General features: G+C 41.9%; 1 protein-coding gene across 1 annotated transcript in view; it reads right to left on the bottom strand.

Moving 5' to 3' along the window:
- Positions 1 to 600: 600 nt before the first annotated feature.
- rbm18 (RNA binding motif protein 18) overlaps positions 601 to 12,572 on the bottom strand; it is a 47,939-nt gene continuing 35,967 nt past the window's right edge. The window contains exons 5-6 of the mRNA XM_070863403.1: positions 8,737 to 8,822; positions 601 to 2,828 (exon numbers count right to left, since the gene is read on the bottom strand). Coding sequence (XP_070719504.1) covers positions 2,654 to 2,828; positions 8,737 to 8,822 — 261 coding nt within the window. The 3' untranslated portion in view covers positions 601 to 2,653. The remainder of the gene's footprint in view (positions 2,829 to 8,736; positions 8,823 to 12,572) is intronic.

Here is a 12,572-nt window from a genome sequence, read left to right on the forward strand (position 1 = left end):
GCTCCTTACAACCTACATCTTTGACCAAGCTTTGGTCACCTGCGCTAATTTCTACTTATGCGGCTCGGTGTCAAATTTTAAAAACCATAATACTCCTGTGAAGCGCCTGGGGACGTTTCGCTACGTTAAAGGCGCTATATAAACACAAATTGTTGTTGTTGATTCCGAGAACTAAAGCAAATTATTTTCCTGATTTGAATGTAGCAATGTATTTATTGAAATCTTTGTGATGTAAACCGGAGGGGTAGCGGTACACAAATAAAGTAAGCAAACATTTTTTTTGTTCAGGAGAATTTAGACAAGAAAAATTGAAATTTAACTGCATTATTTCTTGCCTAATATGTATTTACAATTTAAAATTTTTTGGTACAAAAATGGCAGCCTGAATCACTTTAATGTAGCTCTAATATCATGGTATAATCGTGATACTAAACTGATTTCTGCTGCCATTTTGCATGTAAAATATTTAAAATTTAGTTGGAAAGGAAAGTGATGTTGCAATCAGTATGGATCAAATACACACACAAATGTACTTAGGCCAACTATTTTTAAATACATTTAATTTTAGTGATAATTTTCAAAAAGATAAAACAGGCATTACAGAAAAGAAAACTTGTTATACCAGTCACAAAATCTAGAAAAAAAACCAATACATTTCCTCCATTCTCCAATGTTGATGATTTGAAAGTCTAATATTTTTACCTAAAAATGTTTAATTGCAAGTCATAAATAACAAATTTTACACAAGGAATGACATTAACATTTTACCATTATTAGCATGGACTAACAAAGTCTTTAAAAAGGGATTCAGTCATAAAATCTACACAAAATACAGTTTCTAATTGAAATCATGATCCGTTCCAGGACTGACTCATCAATGTATAAATAGAAAGCCAGGGTTAGGTATGGGCCCTTCGCTAAGTCACAAGATTCAACCCACTGTGAATGGGAGTTATCCAGTCACTTTGGCCTGATTGTATACCAAGGATTGGAAAAAATAGGAAGCAATCTTACCACTTAGGGTGGTTTACATTAAAAAAAAGGCCAGTCAGTTCCTGAGATTGAGTTAGTGGCTTGGCTAAAGTAAGAAAGGCTCACTCTTCAAAAAGTCAGGTCATAGTGCTCAAGACATCTGGCTAGCTACAACATAAAATCTGTACTTCAACCCCCATAACATGAACCAATTTAACTCCAAGGCTGTATAGAGTAACAATCAATATTTGTAAATATTTACAAATCCAAGTTCACACATTGATAATACACAACCGAACTATGCTCATGTTACTGTCGGGCAAATATTATGTTACAAATGGTTTAAATTGTTCGAATGTCCCCCTTGCATGTAAGGGAGAAAATTAAATGTAATTAAATGCAGAGGATGATAAACCTCTTATAACATGCTGCAAGCAGTGCATCATATCACCATCCCCTACGGCCAAACTCAATTACACATCACGTCCCCATAGCAAGAATGTGCCGGTCAGGGTCCTCACTAGAAAGTTATAGGCTCCCAAACCAATCTCCCCCAAAAATATACACAAATCTGGTCTTATAAAAAAAATTTGGAGTGTATGTTTCAGATTTTCGTTAGTGATGTCCATCACATACTATACCTGCCAATCGCAATGCATTTATGAATTTCAAAGCATGTGAATAATGAACAAAGACAAAAAGCTAATGATCTTCAGGGTCAGTGAAGATAATGTGTGTGAGATGCTTTAGTTACATGTATTGGATGTTGGATCTATAATCATTAACAATTGCACAATACTATGGATCATGACCTCCTTGCAAACCTAACCAGTATCACAAGTTTTATTTTAATGACAGAAGTTTCACTAAATTCCACCATTTTCATACTGATCTGGATCACCAATGTGCATTTTGCTAACGGATTAAAACAAATTATACCCCAGCTACACAAAGTGGCAAAACTTAGCCTGCCCCTCATCTGATGTAAAAGCAAAATAGTGTTGCCACGTGACTCACCTTTGCTGTATCATGGAGAAGAACAGCACGTACTATTTTACAAATATCAGTTTGTGATCTAACAAGCTCTCAGTTCATTTTGAACAGTCAAAATAAAACTTTTGTATCATCACCGGACTCTCCATGATGCTCTTTGCTGCCAAATCTACAACTGTATTTGCGTTGCAATTCTAAATTTGCAAAGAAATTTGGAAAGAGGAAATATCACTTTATAAGCCAGGGCCTTTTGTGGCAATCTTACAACCTAAGTTACATAGAATATTGCAAGATTATCATTGCGTCCTTCATGATGAACCACAGCAGAAAATCCCTGTGCCACAAATTGCAAAAAGCTGTTAAGTGACATTACTTAAATAACAGACGTGTGTCAACCCAAAGTCATGGGCACAGAGCCTTAAACAGCATGGCCAAAATAGACACCCGGATTAGGGAATCAGCTTTCTAGAGTGCAGAGTAGAAGCAGTTGGCACTCCTAATGACCCCGCTGGAATATATTTGAACCACGTGCTATAAAGACAAACAGCTTAAATTTGTTCCCTTAGAAAAATAAATTATATCATATCAAGTCACTGTACAGGAGTTGTTAGGTTTTACAGTGTCACTGAATATCATGAAGAAATCTGATGAAAAAGATCTGACTGAAGTGAAGCTCTCGTGGTCTCAGTCATCGCTTGGATTTACGAGCAAGTCTATTATAGGGAGCAGTTCGTGACTTGTTACCCGGTACTTTGTCTGCAGGCTTATTATATGAATAAGCTGGGGGTCCTGTATATTCGGCATCTGGGTTTTCAGCCATCATTTTAAGCTTGGTTTCAATTGCTTTTATTTTTGCGCTAATGCTGCAAATAAAAAGAGAAGGCCATTAGAACAAGATTAAAGCGCTTTAATCTACATTATATCCTGTGGCTTTGATAAGTCAATAGCAACGTGACTTTCAAAATCAAGTAGTTGGCTATTAACATAATAGCTTAACATATAATTTGGCAGACTTCAGTAAATGCAGATATCTAATGTAATGCACCAAAATGAAAGCTTTCCTAAAATGTTTGAAGTTTTCAATTGAATACAAAAAATATACATTTTAAATGGAATAATCTTGTTGGCAGAAAGGGTTACATTTTATCAGAACAGCAATATCTAGAATTTGATTCAACCAAACTATATGGCAAGATTTTTTAGTAATTGTTTAAATCCTGAAATATCATGCATCAAAACACAGTGCCGTCAAATCATCAAACTATAGTTAGTAAATGGCACCCATTTTGTTTCCTTCTTCTGTGGACCACGCTTCAAATTATAGCTACTGTAGAGGGATGTGATCAGGGCCCGGGGGAGGCGTGAGTTTGGGGCCAGGGGCAGTATGGGCCAACCCACACTGCTATATGTGCGCGCACTGGGTCCGTGCAGCAGAGCTGGTCTCCAGTTGTCTTGGTTAATTCTTGCCACTGGACCAAGGCCTAGCTCTGTCAAGCCTGTGTGGTGGCTGGTGTGCAACGATCACCATATGTTAAAAAAATCCAAGCACAGGCATCTTCCACCCTTCAGGATGTAGTTCGGGTTCTTCATTGAAACATCTGTGAACTCATCCTTTTTTTGGGGCGTGGAAGCAAGTCATCCTCATTTCGAGGGACCGCCTATGATGAATGTAGAATTGATTATTTTTGTGATTAATTTAAATTTGATCTTTTTGCCCATAAAAATATATTAATTGTAATAAATTTAGAGCAATGACCCCCATGTCCCATCCCCACAATATTTTTTAGAACATAAGCTTACAATTCCACAGTATGGAGTTGGAGACATTCTATTGGGACTCCACCAACGTAACACTGCACAAGAAACTCACTCGGGCGAACTATGTAATTTCTCTAAACAGGAACTCATCTAGTTGTAGGCTAGAATATTCAAGTATGGTGCAATTTTATAGTAATAAAAATAGTCACTGTTTAATATGGATCTACAAAATGCATCACACCATTTTTAAACTAGATTCACATATCACTGTGAAAGTTTACTACTCTTTCTGTAAGATATCAAATAGCAAGAGGCTTTAGTCCTTATTCTGCTCTTGCACTTTTTTGATTGCTACTGCCTGCTAACCATGAACATCTCAAACCACAGAGGCCAGAAAGTATCTGTCTCTATATAGTCTAATAACAACTTATTTATTGGCTGCGAAAAACCTTAAACCACTGCCTGCATATTCTTGTGTTAGCTTCTCAGTGTAAATAGCATCTGGTTTATCATCTCCTACCATGCGCCATCAGAAGCACTGGTTAGAGTGAATAGATGTGTATCCTGTGTGGCGGGGACGTTAGAGTCAGGCTCTTCTCAAATTTTTTGTTAAATGCATTGAGGTTACATTAAAACACTCCAGTGGGCCTATGTGGTACATAATATACTTTAACTGGTTGATTTGTCCCCTCTGTTTTGAAGTTTTACAGAGTTGCAGAGAGGGGGAAAAATATCAGGTGGCCAAAGCAGGAGTTACTATCCTTTCACCGTGTCCATCTAATTTATATTTGACTCCCCGTTGGAGTGGAACTAAACTACAGAACCAGTGGAAACCTGTTCAATCTTCGTCATCTCCAGACCAGATCCAAGACCACCCCAACCTCTGTCATCGAGCTACAGTATGCGGACGACGCCTGCATCTGCGCACATTCAGAGTCTGAACTCCAAGTCATAGTCAACATCTTCACTGAAGCGTACGAAAGCATGGGCCTTACACTAAATGTCCTCTACCAGCCTGTCCCCGCCACACAGCACTACCCCCCCCCCAGTCATCAAGATACACGGCGCAGCCCTGGATAACGTGGACCACGGTCCATACCTCGGGAGCCTCTTATCAACAAGGGCAGACATCGACGACAAGATTCAACACCGCCTCCAGTGCGTCAGTGCAGCCTTCGGCCGCCTGAGGACAAGTGTGTTCGAAGATCAGGCCCTCAAATCTGGCACCAAGCTCATGGTCTATAGGGCTGTAGTGATACTCGCTCTCCTGTACGGCTCAGAGACGTGGAAAATATACAGCAGACACCTCAAATCGCTGGAGAAATACCACACCAACGATTTCTCCGGCATATCCTGCAAATCCCTTGGGAGGACAGACGCACCAACATTAGCGTCCTTGATCAGGCCAACATCCCCAGCATCGAAGCACTGACCACACTGGGCGGGCCACATTGTTCGCATGCCTGACACAAGACTCCCAAAGCAAGCATTCTACTTGGAACACCTCACATGGCAAGCGAGCTCAAGGTGGGCAGAGGAAACGTTTCAAGGACAACCTCAAAGCCTCCTTGATAAAATTCAACATCCCCACCGACACCTGGGAGTCCCTGGCCAAAGACCGCCCCAAGTGGAGGAAGTGCATTTGGGAGGGCGCTGAGCACCTTGAGTCTCATCGCCGAGTGCATGCAGAAACCAAGTGCAGGCAGCGGAAGGAGAATGCGACAAACCAGCCCCACCCACCCTTTCCTTCAATGACTGTCTGTCCCACCTGTGATAGAGACTGTAATTCCCGTATTGGACTGTTCAGTCACCCAAGAACTCATTTTTAGAGTGGAAGCAAGTGTTCCTCGATTTCGAGGGACTGCCTATGATGATTTGACTTCCTCCTTCCTTCACACATTTTTTGTTAGTTATGGCCTTGCTCAGTTCTGGTGTGTGCAGCTAAAACCGATCTAAAATGCTTTAAAAACACACAGTTTCATCCCACCCCCCACCTCGCAACACCAATTAACTCACCTCCTGAAGGTCTTGCCTTCTCGTTGGGCTAAAGCTCCGTGGGCACTGGTAATCTAAGTGGCCCATTATTTCTGTTGGGAGTCTTGACAACGAATGTCAGCAGGCTATTTGACTGTGGCTCCATCTTTGCTGAGCCCAATCCTGTCCTCACCAGAGATCTACACATGGACATTTCCTATAGGATTTATTGGGTATTGACCAGGAGCAGAAATTCTGACTGATTATTTACCCCTTTCTAACCCGGGGTACCAAGGCCAATTTTAGCATAGCTATCGTCACTCCAGCAGAGTTCAGCTAAATCCACGCAATTCTTGGACTAAATCTAGGACCTTCTTGGTCTGTAAATTCAACTACTCACTGAATAGACTCAGTGACCAGAGAAGCTCAAGATATGTAGTTCTTGCAATAAGGGAATAAAGCATTTCTACCTAATTTGCTAAGTCAGTTGGTAGCACTCTCTCCTCTGAGTCAGAAGGCTGTGGGTTCAAGTCCCACTCCAGAGACTTGAGCACATGATCTCAGCTAACAATCCAGTGCAGTACTGAGGGAGTGCTGCATTGTCAGAGGTGCCATCTTTCAGATGAGATGTTAAACCAATACCCCGACTGCCCGTTTAGGATGTAAAAGATCCCATGGCACAATTCTAAGCGTTCTCCCCCGGTGTCCTGGCCAATAATGATCCCTCAGCCAATATCTCTCAAACAGATTATCTGGTCATTATGTCATTGCTGTTTGTGGGAGCTTGCTGTGTCCAAATTGGCTGCTGTGTTTCCTACAATACAACAATGACGACACTTCAAAAGTACTTCATTGGCTGTAAGCACTTTGGAACGTCCAGGTCGTGAAAGGCGCTATATAAGTGCAGGTCTTTTTTTTATATTAAAAGCTCCACAGGAATCACTACTCCCATTTGTCTAAAGGCGACTCAATTAAACAATGGTGTTTCTTTTACTAGACACAACTCACATTGCATTCAGTAGAATATGAGTGAAGACCAGAGACAAATGTAATTAGAATGGGCACTTGGTTAAATTTGCAATGAATCAGTTTAGTTTCTGTTATTGTTTTAAATAACATTTTATTCATACAACAGCATACAGCTATGTGGATGTATGAACAGAAGCACTGAAGCACAGCAGAGGCTCTGTACAGTGACTGCCTGCACCCGTCAAAGTTCTAACTTGCATCAAAAAATGAGAGAGGAAGAGAAGATATTCGGGGAAGAAAAGGAAAAAAGAAAATGTATTTATAATCGCTTCTTTCACATTCTCGGGTTGTACAAAAGCACTTTCTAGCCCATTAAGTACTTCTGAATTGTAGTCACTTGCAATACAGTCAAATGCAGTACAGCAAGGTCCCATAAACAGCAATGATCAGATAATCGAGTTTGGTGGTGTTTGTTGAAGGATAAATGCTAGCCAGGATACTGATAACACTTTCATGTCCTTCTTCAAATAGTGTCATGGGATCATTTACATCAATCTGAGAAGGCCTCAACTGAAAGACGGCAAAGTGCTGCGGTACAGCAGGACCTGGGGATACTTGTGCATGAAACGCAAAAGAATAGTATGCAGGTACAGCAGGTGATCAGGAAGGCCAATGGTATCTTGGCCTTTATTGCAAAGGGAATGGAGTATAAAAGCAGGGAAGTCTTGCTACAGCTATATAAAGTATTGGTGAGGCCACACCTGGAATACTACATGTAGTTTTGGTTTCCATATTTACGAAAGGAGATACTTGCTTTGGAGGCAGTTCAGAGAAGGTTCACTAGGTTGATTCCGGGGACGAGGGGTTGGCTTATGAGGAAAGGTTGAGCAGGTTGGGCCTCTACTCATTGGAATTCAGAAGAATGAGGGGTGATCTTATCGAAACGTACAAGATTATGAGGAGGCTTGACAAGGTGGATGCAGAGAGGATGTTTCCACTGATGGGGGAGACTAGAATAAGGGGCCGCCCATTTAAGAGAGAGATGAGGAGAAATTTCTTCTCTGAGAGTTGTAAATCTGTGTAATTCGTTGCCTCAGAGAGCTGGGACATTGAATAAATTTAAGACAGAAATAGACAGTTTCTTGAATGATAAGGGGATAAGGGGTAATGGGGATTGGGCAGGAAAGTGGAGCTGAGTCCATGATCAGATCAGCCATGATATTGAATGGCGGAGCAGGCTCGAGGAGCCGTATGGCCTGCTCCTGCTCCTATTCCTATTTCTTATGTTCTTATGCAATCTCCGATAGTGCCACATTCTTTCAGCGCCACACTTAAATGGCACCGTGAATTATATGCTCAAACCTCGGTAATGGGGCTTGAACTCTCAATCTTCCACAAAACCAAATTTGTGCTACTGGAAAATTAGATGTTCCATTGTAAGTATATACACAATATAAATTGAACACTGCCACTTTTCAGTTCTATAGACTTTCCAGGACCGAAATTGCCCCTCCCGATAAAGCCTCTGGTTGACTGAAAGCGGTGACCACAAAATGGCGGCCATTTAAAAAAATTGTCCTTCCTCAGGGTTGGAGTGATGCAGGGGACCCACTCCGCCAGTTTTTTCACTGTGGCGTGCATGCGCCGACCGCTTACCAACTGTCGGCGACTCCTTCCCGAAATTGCCCTGCAGCCAGGCACCTCCGCTTGGGTGCCAGGCCCCTGGCCCAGCGAAACCCCCGCTGGTGGTCCACTGAAAAATATGCAGAGCTCACAGCGGCCCTCCCATTTGTAAGGGGCGACATGTTGTTATGCGCCGGTGCAACGGTCATCGGCACAACGTTGATGACTGGTCGGGGTGGCTGAGCCACTGCAAGGCACTTCCGCCGCGTCATCCGCCCCGACCAAAAAGAAAATTCAAAGAGACGAATATTGACGGTATCTCTGCCTCATAGATTGCGGCGGAGAAAAACTTCAAAATGCGGAGGGTGCGGTCTGTTTCGGGCGGTGGGCAATTTCGACCCCTGCATACTTGTGACTAACTGGCTAAAGAAACATTCTCTACATTACCTCAGATTGGACTGGACTGGCTCAGTGCTCGAAGAAGGCTCCAGACTTATTGGAAGAATCTTGTCATTTTTGTACTGATCATATCGCTGCATAAAAAAATAAGAGGAAGAAATAAAGATGATGAGCTTTTGTTTGGCCAAAACCTCTATGCACTTTCTATCAGTGGATAAAAACTCAAGCCTGAGATCTGCTTTTATCAATTTGGAGCAGACAAAAACAAAGACTGACTAAACAGTAAAGACCACAGTATATTGTAGTGCAAGAGCAGTTTGTTTCTGCCAAGTAGTTACCCAACTTGCTCGCAGAAACACCAACAGTTACAATGGAATATAGAAGAACATAAGAAATAGGTGCATGAGTAGGTCATCTGGCCCCTCGAGCCTGCTCCGCCATTTAATAAGATCATGGCTGATCTGATCATGGACTCAGATCCACTTCCCTGCCTGCTCTCCATAACCCTTTATTCCCTTATCGCTCAAAAATCTGTCTATCACCTCCTTAAATATAGTCAATGACCCAGCCTCCACAGCTCTTTGGGGCAGAGAATTCCATAAATTTACAATTCTCAGAAGAAATTTCTCCTCATTTCAGTTATAAATGGGCTGTCCCTTATTCTGAGATCATGTCCCTATGAGTGGAAATATCCTCTCTGCATTCACCTCTCATTATCTTATATGTTTCGATAAGATCTCCTCTTATTCTTCTGAACTCCAATGCGTATAGGCCCAATCTACTCAACCTATCTTCCTCAGTCAACCCCCTCATTTCCAGAATCAACTTAGTGAACCTTCTCTGAACAGCCTTCAATGCAAGTATATCCTTCCTTAAATATGGAGACCAAAACTGTACACAGTACTCGAGGTGTGGCTTCACCAATACCCTGTACTGCTGTAGGACTTCGCTGCTTTTATACTCTATTTCCCTTGCAATAAAGGCCAATATTCCATTTGCCTTTCTGATTACTTGCTATACCTGCATACTAACTTTCTTTGTATCATGCACAAGAACCCCCAGGTTCCTCTGTACTGCAGCACTTTGCAATTTTCTCCATTTAAATTATAATTTGCTTTTCTATTTTTTCTGCCAAAGTGGATAACCTCACATTTTCCCACATTATACTCCATCTGCCAAATGTTTGCCCACTCACTTAGCCTGTCTATATCCCTTTGCAGATTTTGTGTGTCCTCCTCACAACTTGCTTTCCCACCCATCTTTGTATCATAAGCAAATTTGGCTACATTACACTCGGTCCCTTCATCCAAGTCATTAATATAAATTGTAAATAGTTGAGGCCCCAGCACCGATCCCTGCGGCACCCCACTAGTCACGGTTTGCCAACCGGAAAATGAGCCATTTATCCCGACTCTGTTTTCTGTTAGTTAGCCAATCTTCTATCCATGCTAACATATCACCCCCAACCCAGTGAACTTTTATCTTGTGCAGTAACCTTTTATGTGGCATGTTATTGAATGCGTTCTGGAAATCCAAATACACTACATCTATTGGTTCCCCCTTATCCACCCTGCTCGTTACATCCTCAAAGAACTCCAGCAAATTTGTCAAACATGATTTCTCTTTCATAAAACCAGGCTGATTCTGCTTGATTGAATTATGCTTTTCCAAATGTCCCGCTACTGCTTCCTTATAGCCCCTTGATTATCCACTATTGGGATGTTTTTAGTGTCTTCTACCATGTATATTCTAAGTGTAAACTGTGTCATAGAAACATAGAAAATAGGTGCAGGAATAGGCCATTCGGCACTTTGAGCCTGCACCGCCATTCAATAAGATCATGACTGATCATTCCCTCAGTACCTCTTTCCTGCTTTCTCTCCATAGCCCTTGATCCCCTTAGCCGTAAGGGCCATATCTAACTCCCTCTTGAATATATCCAATGAACTGGCATCAACAACTATCTGCGGCAGGGAATTCCATAGGTTAACAACTCTGAGTGAAGAAGTTTCTCCTCATCTCAGTCCTAAATGGCCTACCCCTTATCCTAAAACTATGTCCCCTGGTTCTGGACTTACCCAACATCGGGAACATTCTTCCCGCATCTAACCTGTCCAGTCCCGTCAGAATTTTATACGTTTCTATGAGATCCCCTCTCATCCTTCTAAACTCCAGTGAATAAAGGCCCAGTTGATCCAGTCTCTCCTTATATGACAGTCCAGCCATCCCTGGAATCAGTCTGGTGAACCTTCGCTGCATTTCCTCAATAGCAAGAACGTCCTTCCTCAGATTAGGAGACCAAAACTGAACACAATATTCCAGGTGAGGCCTCACTAAGGCCCTGTACAACTGCAGTAAGACCTCCCTGCTCCTATACTCTAATTCCCTAGCTATGAAGGCCAAAATACCATTTATCTTCTTCACCGCCTGCTATACCTGCATGCCTACTTTCAGTGACTGATGAACCATGACACACAGATCTCGTTGCACCTCCCCTTTTCCTAATCTGCCGCCATCCAGGTAATATTCTGCCTTCGTGTTTTTGCCCTCAAAATGGATAACCTCACATTCATCCACATTATACTGCATCTGCCATGTGTTTGCCCACTCACCTAACCTGTCCAAGTCACCCTTGCAACACCTCAGCATCCTCCTCACAGCTCACACCACCACCCAATTTAGTGTCATCTGCAAACTTGGAGATATTACACTCTATTCTTTCATCTAAATCGTTAATGTATATTGTAAAGAGCTGGGGTCCCAGCACTGAGCCCTGCGACACTCCACTAGTCACTGCCTGCCATTCTGAAAAGGACTCGTTTATCCCGACTCTCTGCTTCCCGTCTGCCAACCAGTTCTCTATCCACGTCAGTACATTACCCCCAACACCATGCACTTTGATTTTGCACACCAATCTCTTGTGCGGGACCTTGTCAAAAGCCTTTTGAAAGTCCAAATACACCACATCCACTGGTTCTTCCTTGTACACTCTGCTAGTTACATTTACTTTGGTATAGAAATGGTACCACAGTTCTCAAAAGGGTTAAACATTCACAGGTCTACATATGGCGCCGGCACTGAGCTTCCAGAACCTAACAATTGTCCATGGCAACCAATATAGATCTGCAAACAAGTGACATGAAAGTAGCAATACAAGCACAATCCTGTGCTTCCAGCAAGAAAGCAGTACTTGAAGGAAGTGCAGATCAGAGGTAGGGATACAATACCTGATTTCCAACCTGTGCTCCCTGCGAGTTCTCAAACACAGAATTTCTTGGGAAAAAGCTGCATTCACATTACTGGAATGCATATATTCATCCATGTTCAGATCAAGTTGACTGAGTAGAACATTATGTTCATGCACCTCTAGGTAAATGGCAATCATGCATAATTAAACAGCAGGTGATTCTGAAGCTGCACTGAATGTCAAATTGGCATGGTGGTACAGTAACTCAAACTACTCTTAAAAGTCAATGGGTATTTGATGGATTTAAATCTCTACACAATGCGATTATATATGGTGTGCATGTTTATGTACAATTTGTATATCATTCAAAAATCTACAAGATTACATGCATTTTGTAATACGATTAGATGTGAAAAAGGAGAGATTGTAAAGTATGTATGGGGCATTTGGAGGATTGTGCTGATCTACAAATATGTAATTGGCTAGCTCTTCACCAGTGCTATTGCTGAACTGTCTCCTCCTGCCTTAGTGAGCAAGTGACTACTGATCAGATTAGACTATTGGCTTAAGTATCCCCACAGAAATGCATTTGGTATCCTTGCTCGGAAAACATCCATGATCTGCATTGAGCCCTGACTTTTAATAATTATGAGAGGTGTATTCTAAATAGAGTTGGCTAAATTTAACTAAAATTATG

This window comes from Pristiophorus japonicus, chromosome 20 (genome assembly GCF_044704955.1).
Source record: "Pristiophorus japonicus isolate sPriJap1 chromosome 20, sPriJap1.hap1, whole genome shotgun sequence".
NCBI classification, from domain to species: domain Eukaryota; kingdom Metazoa; phylum Chordata; class Chondrichthyes; family Pristiophoridae; genus Pristiophorus; species Pristiophorus japonicus.